The sequence below is a fragment of the Schistocerca piceifrons genome, chromosome 6, assembly GCF_021461385.2.
Source record: "Schistocerca piceifrons isolate TAMUIC-IGC-003096 chromosome 6, iqSchPice1.1, whole genome shotgun sequence".
NCBI classification, from domain to species: Eukaryota; Metazoa; Arthropoda; class Insecta; order Orthoptera; family Acrididae; genus Schistocerca; species Schistocerca piceifrons.
The window spans coordinates 260,115,386-260,124,271 of record NC_060143.1 but is presented as its reverse complement, the minus strand read 5'-3'; the positions used below and the strand labels follow the sequence as shown (position 1 = coordinate 260,124,271).

General features: G+C 44.1%; 1 protein-coding gene across 1 annotated transcript; it reads right to left on the bottom strand.

Annotated features, from left to right (window-relative positions):
* Window positions 1–2,321: 2,321 nt before the first annotated feature.
* On the bottom strand, window positions 2,322–8,491 carry LOC124802400 (cuticle protein 12.5-like). Its single transcript, XM_047263151.1, has 2 exons — window positions 8,460–8,491; window positions 2,322–2,812 (listed from the first exon to the last, which is right to left on the bottom strand). The coding sequence occupies exons 1-2, from the start codon at window positions 8,469–8,471 to the stop codon at window positions 2,357–2,359; spliced, it is 468 nt and encodes a 155-aa protein (XP_047119107.1). The 5' UTR covers window positions 8,472–8,491; the 3' UTR covers window positions 2,322–2,356.
* Window positions 8,492–8,886: the final 395 nt, after the last annotated feature.

Genomic DNA, 8,886 nt, shown 5'->3' with positions numbered 1-8,886 from the left:
TGGGGCTCTGCAGAAGGCGCCTGGATCATGCACACAAGATGACTGCTGTTGCATAAGCGATGAAGGATGGAACTTGCACACCAATACCGCAACACGTCGTCCACTGAGAGGCGACAGGTGGCCTTTCCAGATCAATCACACGTTATGCTGCCATGGAAAGATGGCGTTGGCGTGTACGGGATGAACCGTCTGAGTGCAAACACTTTGAATCAAAAGTTCGAGAAAATTGGATACCTGAGATCGGGAAACTGTACCATATGAAATTGACTTCACCTTGTATGGTGCTTGGCCGCCAGCTGCCTCACACTGCTTTAGCTGTTGTTTCGCTTGTGGCGTAAAGTAGTGGACCTAAGTATCACCTATCCTAAGAAACCAATGCATAAAATCATTTGGGTCGCTGAATAATTCATTTTCACGTTTCCTCTTGGCGTTCTACAAGTGCAGACCCCATCTCGTACAATGCTTTATCATAATTTCTCCTCCTCCCTGGTTACATGGCTATGACGCCAGCTGTATCACACACCTCAAATCGTTGAAGCATCACCACTATTTTGCGCACTTCTTCGATGATTTTATTTATGTTTACAAGGGACGCATGCCCCAATTAGAATACAATGATGCATATCTTTGAATGAGTTAACGTATACGATACATGGTGCAAAACGAGGTATTTTATGATGTCACAGCATTCCAAATCTATCTATTTAAAACTCAATGCAGGCAACACGATTGTTTTAAAAGATAGCGTAAACCAATCTATTTGAGACATCGAAATGACACTTGAGGAGCGTTATTATGCAGTGTGTTACGATGAAACAAAATGATTATACGTGTACATCCACCTCCGTAGTAGAGTGTTCATTGCGTCTGACTGTTATGCAAAGAACCCAGGTTCGATGGGAATTTTCCTTGTCGGAGGACTGGAGTGGGATATTGTCAGAATCATAATGCCAGTTGAGGAGCTACTTGACCGAGCTGCAGCGGTTCCGGGTCACTAAAACTGACAAAGGTAGAGAAAAAATTGTGCTGACCCAGGGCCCAACGATACCTCATCCACTGATGGCTTTGACAGAGGATGACACGGCGGTCGGACGATACCGATGCGCCTGTCGAGGTTGTGAATGACGTGTAGTACGTATTTCTACAACAAAAACACAATTTCATGACCACTTCTGGAGCTGAATAGTTAGCGTAGTGGCCTTTGGTGCTAAAGGACTTGGGTTTGATTCCCCCTACTTCATCGGTTTATTTGGGGCAGAAAGGTCTCGAACGGTTCAAATTCAACCTCGTGAAGCGAAAAGAGGAACTGCTTGAAGACAGAAGCAGCTACACCATCAGGATTCACCTGCTGCTGGAGGGATTGGTGACACGTTCATCACATGTTCCACGATCATACATCGCTTCTCGTATTGTCTTGTAGGAATCAGTCAACCAATCGGAACACATTTAAGCCCTAAGCCCTTAGTGTAAATTTTAATTTGATGTCAAATGTATCTCTTTTGCAGGACGAAAACTAAGTCTGATCGTTACTCTTTTTGTACAACGTATAGTGTAACTATCTTGGAAGCTATTTTGGTATATTACTTATAGCACATTGCCATCAGTTTAATCTGCTTAATTTAAGTCATTATTCCCACCTAGAATCCTTCGATGAAATGTGATGTGTATCAATAAGCCTGATGAATTAAAACTTCGTGTGAAACTGGAGCCTTGCCTAGTGTGGGAAATCTTCACGCCATTTGAGCTCTCCAAATAAGTTTCATGGCCTGTTTCAATCATTATTTGTTACAGTAAGCGTCTCCCACTTCTGGCATATGCTATTTCAACTTCTTACACACACACACACTAGCTGTGTAGGAGTCTTGGCGGTAGCAGATCTGTTCAGTTACGGGAAGCAGTGATGCATGTCACTAGACACGATAGCTCAAAAGCAGAAGTATTCCTTAAGGAAAACAAGGGTCTTGGTTCCTGTACAGCTCCGGTGCACGGTATTAACTTCTGAGTAATTTTCGTCCCTACTTTTTGTATGATCATCCCAGCACGATAAAATGTTTTGGCTCAGATCATAGTAAAGTAGTTTAGCGCAATGTAACTGATAATTCACTCCAGTACTCAGATGGCCAACGTTCTTAAAAATAAATGTGATATAGTGGATCGACCATATTGCAGTATCTATTTAATGTCGTATCAGCTTCCCAAAACAGTATTTCTTCCAGTGCTGCAAGAGATGTGGGATGTTTCATGGGCTGTCACGAAGGTGAAAAGAAATGATTTTACAGTATATTATTATTATGAAGTTTTTTATTTTTTACTTGGTTTTATGTTACAAATGGGGTACACTGTAGTTGGTGTGGCCCTAATGGACGAGAGCGTGGCCGTAGCCAAGAGCGGGGGCGGCATAGCCGTAGGCTCCGTACCCGTAGCCCAGAGCGGGGGCGGCGGCGGCGTAGCGGGCGTAGCCGTAGGCGGGGGCGGCGTAGGCGACGGGGGCGTGAGCCACAGCGGGGGCGGCGTAGGCGACGGGAGCGTGAGCTACAGCGGGGGCGGCGTAGGCCACGGGGGCGTGAGCCACGGCAGGGGCTGCGTAGGCGAGGCGGGCAGTCTGCGAGATCCTGTACGTGTTGGCCACGGAGGAGGCGACTGGGGCGTGCGCTACGGCCACAGCAGGGGCGGCGTGGGCCACAGCCACGGGGGCGTGCGCCACGGCGGCGACGGGGGCGGCGTAGGCGGCGACGGGGGCGGCGTAGGCGGGGGCGGCGTAGCCTCCCAGGTAGCCGGCGGAAGCGGCGGCCACCAACGCGGACAGGATCAGCTGCAAGGAGAGGCAGTTCTGTGAATGTAGGAGCTGACATGGCACTCACTACTCTTACAAAAATGGCTCTGAGCACTATTGGACTTAACAGCTGAGGTCATCAGTCCCCTAGAACTACCTAACCCTAACTAACCTAAGGACATCACACACATCCATGCCCAAGGCAGGATTCAAACCTGCAACCGTAGCGGTCACACGGTTACAGACTGAATGGCCTAGAACCGCTCGTCCACTCCGGCCGGCGTACCGTACACAGTTCAGGTCTACACTCTATACTCTCGTACATTTAGGCAATGATTAATGAGAAGCTGGGGGCAAATATGGCAAGAAAGCTATTTAGTAATATGATGAAAGCTTTCAAGGATGGTGTTTACTTCAGTTAAATTATCTTTGAAGATGTCTCTCACATATCAGGATGAAACGTCATTAAAGAGCGTACATTGACAACAGGCTCTCAGCCCAGAAGTTTTATCTGATGTGAGAGATCTGTTTCTATATCTTGTATATGCGAATGGCGACTACTGGCCGTTTGCAACTGAGTTTTTCGTATAAATTTAAACGTACATGCTACAAATAATTTAATTTCATCTTCTGTATTGTACAAATAAACACATTTGGATAAAAACGATACTAACATCCAAGTTTCAGTATGTGTTTGATATATTCTTATCTACAAGATAAAATACATTGAAATGGCAATTCTGGAAGAATGGATGCAAATAAAAACAACATGAACGAAGAGTTTTCTAATAGAAAATATTCCACTGCAGTGTTCGTGGGTGACTATATCTCAGGCAAGTGAGATTCCGATTTTCAAATCTGTTTGGAGCTGTCACTTTTCCCAAATTCTGAAAAATACTCTGTCGTCAAATAGTGGCGATTACTTTCCTCTCGGCCGGCCACAGTGGCCGAGCGGTTCTAGGCGCTTCATTCTGGAACCATGCGGCTGGTGCGGCCGCAGGTTCGAATCCTGCCTCGGGCATGGATGTGTGTGTGAAGTTCTTAGGTTAGTTAGGTTTAAGTAGCTCTAAGTCTAGGGGACAGGTGACGTCAGATGTTAAGTCCCATAGTGCTTAGAGCCATTTGAACAATTTCTTCCCTCTAGAATACTCTTGCCAAGGTTCATTCGCTACATTCATCTAAGCTTGGAAAGTCGCAATAGTTGGCCTAATCAGCCAAGTTTGTGAGTTCGACACTGTCTTTTCATTCATTTTTACTTCTAAACTCCTTTATCAACCCCACTCCTACTAGTGCTACTCGCGTGTTACACCCGGACTATAGTAAGCCATATCTGTTCTAAGACTGATATTTCTCGAAGGGCAACATACTGTGCCTGCATCCTTCTTCTTTCCAGTCCACATACCCTCATCAATTGAAGAGCTAGAGATGTCGCCGTTCCACCGTACATTTTTCCAGATTATTCATATATCGATCACGTCTGCTCGAAATTACTCCAAACATTCTAATGATTTATGTGTCACCCGTTCCAACCACCACATACATCCTCCAGGATTATATGTGTTTATTGTCTCTGGGGCAGTCACTATTCAACATAGGAACACCTAAAACTGTGGATTAAACACGAATATAATCATCTATAGTTTAGCTGTAGTTCCCCATACACACCTTCACCCATCTCTAAAAGTAATAGCAGCAACTGTCTGACAACGTATTTTGTCACAAATATGTGCATGTACCAAGTAAGACTGAAATTTTTCCGCGCCATTACAACAACGGAGATTCAGCTCAACAGATTATGTCGATGTGTAATGCTTGGTGCCTGACACGCACAAATGTGGGTAATAATTTTTACTGATCTGAAGATGGCTCGTCAGTGAGCTGAAACTAGCACTCAATAAAGGAATGCCAGCGGTCTTGACGTTGGATTTTTATCCACACATTTTGTCATAACAGATCGCCTGTCCCCTATACGAAAATATCAAATAGCAACATTAAAATTTTTTTGTCGTAGATGTGGATTTATTCTAAGTATTTATTTGAGTAACAATTTCCTGGTTGTTAATATAACGTTATCTGTAGCTGTCTCGGGATTTGAAACTTATATAATGCCACTCGTATTACTTATGTTGTGAAGACTATTACACACTTGTTCACTACCATGAATGTTTAAGTTTTCCCCTCTGAGCTCGGAATAACAGTTAAGGTATTGTGTATGTTAAAAGCCAGAAAGTGCGGTAAGGGTTACCATTGTAAGCATGTATCTTGGTCAGATTTTAACGTGAATTATTTGTCAGATGTACAGCGATTCCCTTGATGAAAGAACACATATAAAAAATCAAGGCGAGGACGGCCAGTGGTCTCTTCAGTGCGGATGCACACGAGGCTCGAACTCGCACGGGAATCGGCAAAATGACGCGTGTAATGGGGGTAATGGGGAAGGCACACTACTTTAGTAGTTTGTGGATAAGTTGACAATTCGGGTCTGAAGGGAGGCGGGTTAAGATAGTCCGCACAGGTATGATGACCATCGTGTGCTGGTGGCTTAAGTAAGCAGCAGGAGAACTGGTTTCGATTCCCTGTCCGGTACAAGTTTTCAACTGTGCTCACTGATTTAAATCAATGTCTCTTCGCAGCCAACGTCTGTAATTCCTTTGTCTTTTAATTCATATGTAATTGGCTAATTGTAAGCTACGCGATAACGTTCATCTCCAAAAACTTAAGGCGGTTACTCACTGTATTAGTTAACGAATACTTATTGTGGGATGAAGTTATTTAATTTTAATTCCCAGAGCTACCCAATACTTGGCTGATGACTCCTAAATCTTAGGCTGTTACTGGTAGGTCAGTGTAAAAATGGTTAATTATCGCGTCGACGAAATCAAGAACTCGGCAAATTCTTCCAAGAAAAAATCTACATCTACATCTACATCTACATCTACATGACTACTGTGCAAATCACACTTAAGTGCCTGGCAGAGGGTTCATCAAACCAACTTCATCGTAGTTCTGTTATACCAGTCTCGAACAGCGCGCGGGAGAAACGAGTACCTATGTCTTTCCGTGTGAAGTCCGATTTTCCTTATTTTACTTCGATGACTGTTTCTCTCTATGTATGTCTACATCAACAAAATATTTTCGAATTCGAAGGAGAAAGGTAGTGATTGAAACTTCGTGAGAAGATAACGCCGCAACGAGGAACGCCTTTGTTTTAGTGACGTCCACCCCAAATCCTGTTCAAGTCCCTGTCATTCACTCTCCTATTTGTCGATGATACAAAACGGGCGGACCTTCTTTGAACTTTCCCCATGTACTCCGTTAATCCTATATGGTAAGGACCCCATACCGCTCAGCAGTACTTCAAAAGGACAGTCTCTTTAGTAGATCTGTTGCATCTTCTAAGTGCTCTACCAATAGAACGGTCTTTGGTTCGCCTTCTCCAGAGCATTTTCAATGTGTTCTATCTAATATAAGATCTTCGTAATTATAATTATTAGGAATTTAGTTGAATTTACGGCCTTTGGGTTTGATTAATTTGTAGTGTACCCGGAGTTTAACGGATTTCTTTTAGCACCCACCTGGATGACTTCACACTTTTCACTGTTAAGGATCAACCGCCAAATTTCGCACTATACACATATCTTATCTTAGGCGTTATGAAATTTTTTTATCTTCTGATGACTTTATTAGACAATAAACGACAGCATCATTTGCAAACAACCTAAGACGGCGGCTCAGATTGTCTCCTAAATCGTTTCTGTAAATAAGAAACTACAGAGGACCTATAACTCTACTTTGAGGAACGCCAGAAATCACTCCTATTTTATTCGACAACTTTTCGTCAATTACTATAAACTGTGACATCTCTAACAGGAAATTACGAATACAGTCGCATAACTGAGACTATATGTCATAAGCAGCACGAAATCTGATTGTAAAACGCTTGTGAGGTACGGTTTGGAAATCTAGAAATACGGAATCAATTTGAAATCCCTTGTCGATAGCAATGAGCACTTCGTGTGAATAAAGAGCTAGTTGTGTTTCACAAGAACGATGTTTCTTAAACCCGTGTTGAGTATGTGTCATTAGACAGTGCTTTTAGAAGTAATTAATACTGTTAGAACACAATGTTGTTGTTGTTGTGGTCTTCAGTCCTGAGACTGATTTGATGCAGCTCTCCATACTACTCTATCCTGTGCAAGCTTCTTCATCTCCCTGTACCTACCGCAATCTACATCTTTCTGAATCTGCTTAGTGTATTCATCTCTTGGCCTCCATCTACGATTTTTACCCTCCACGCTGCCCTCAAAACTAAATTGGTGATCCCTTGACGCCTCAGAACAAGTCCTACCCACCGATCCCTTCTTCTGGTCAAGTTGTGCCAGAAACTCCTCCCCAATTCTATTCAGTACCTCCTCATTAGTTACGCGATCTACCCATCTAATCTTCAGCATTCTTCTGTGGCACCACATTTCTAAAGCTTCTATTCTCTTCTTGTCCAAACTATTTTTTGTACTTCCATACATGGCTACACTCCACACAAATACCGAGCGTGGTGGCGCAGTGGTTAGCACACTGGACTCGCATTCGGGAGGACGACGGTTCAATCCCGTCTCCGGCCATCCTGATTTAGGTTTTCCGTGATTTCCCTAAATCGCTTCAGGCAAATGCCGGGATGGTTCCTTTGAAAGGGCACGGCCGATTTCCTTCCCCATCTTTCCCTCACCCGAGCTTGCGCTCCGTCTCTAATGACCTCGTTGTCGACGGGACGTTAAACACTAAGCAGCAGCAGCAGCTTCACACAAATACTTTCAGAAACGACGTCCTGACACTTAAATCTATACTCGATGTTAACAAATTTCTCGTCTTTAGAAAGGCTTTCCTTGCCATTGCCAGTCTACATTCTATATCCTCTCTACTTTGACCATCTTCACTTATTTTGCTCCCCAAATAGCAAAACTCCTTTACTACTTTAAGCGTCTCATTTCCTAATCTAATACCCTCAGCATCACCCGACTTAATTCGACTACATTCCATTATCCTCGTTTTGCTTTTGTTGATGTTCATCTTATACCCTCCTTTCAAGACACTGTCCATTCCGTTCAACTGCTCTTCCAAGTCCTTTGCTGTCTCTGACAGAATTACAATGTGTTCGGCGAACCTCAAAGTTTTTATTTCTTCTCCATGCATTTTAATACCTACTCCGAATTTGTGTCTTGTTTCCTTTATTGCTTTCTCAATATACAGATTGAATAACATCGGGGAGAGGCTACAACCCTGTCTCACTCCCTTCCCAACCACTGCTTCCCTTTCATGCCCCTCGACATATAACTGCCATCTGGTTTCTGTACAAATTGTAAATAGCCTATCACTCCCTGTAATTTACTCCTGCCACTTTCAGAATTTGAAAGGGAGTATCCAGTCTACATTGTCAAAAGCTTTCTTCAAGTCTACAAATGCTAGTAACGCAGGTTTCGCCTTTCCTTAATCTATCTTCTAAAATAAGTCGTAGGGTCAGTATTACCTCGCGTCTTCCAGTATTTCTACGGAACACAATATGCGTTCCAAAATCCTGCTGCTTATCGACCTTAATCATATGGACCTGTTATTTAGTGGATAACTCCTATGAAATGAACACTGCAGTGAAGCAAGGAGCGCAGATTAAGCTATCTCGTGGCGCGGTACTTACGAGCTTGTACATGGTGGAGCGGTGTTGGTGTGTGTCGGTCTGGCGATCGAGTACTGCCAGTGGAGCGGCGTGGGTTCCTTTTATACGCAATTTCGACCGCGCCACACCTTTCGCTGCTCTCGCTGCCCGCTCATTAGTCGTCCGGTTTGGCACACACCGCCGGCCGCCCACGGGCTTCACATCCACCCACCGGCCAGGTGTCACAACTCGACAGAACAACAGCGGTCGCTGCACCTCGTCCGGGCTCAAGTTCTCACTCAGAACGAAGAGGCTGTGCGGCTGGCACGACCAGTGCATCCAGCTACGTCACAAACAGCCAGAGGCAACAGAGCAATTAGAATAGTGAGCTGCCACAGTGACATTAATTACAGCTTACTAGGGAAGCAGAAGCAGTCTTCTCAGGGCTAGTTCTTGTCTATCAGACGCC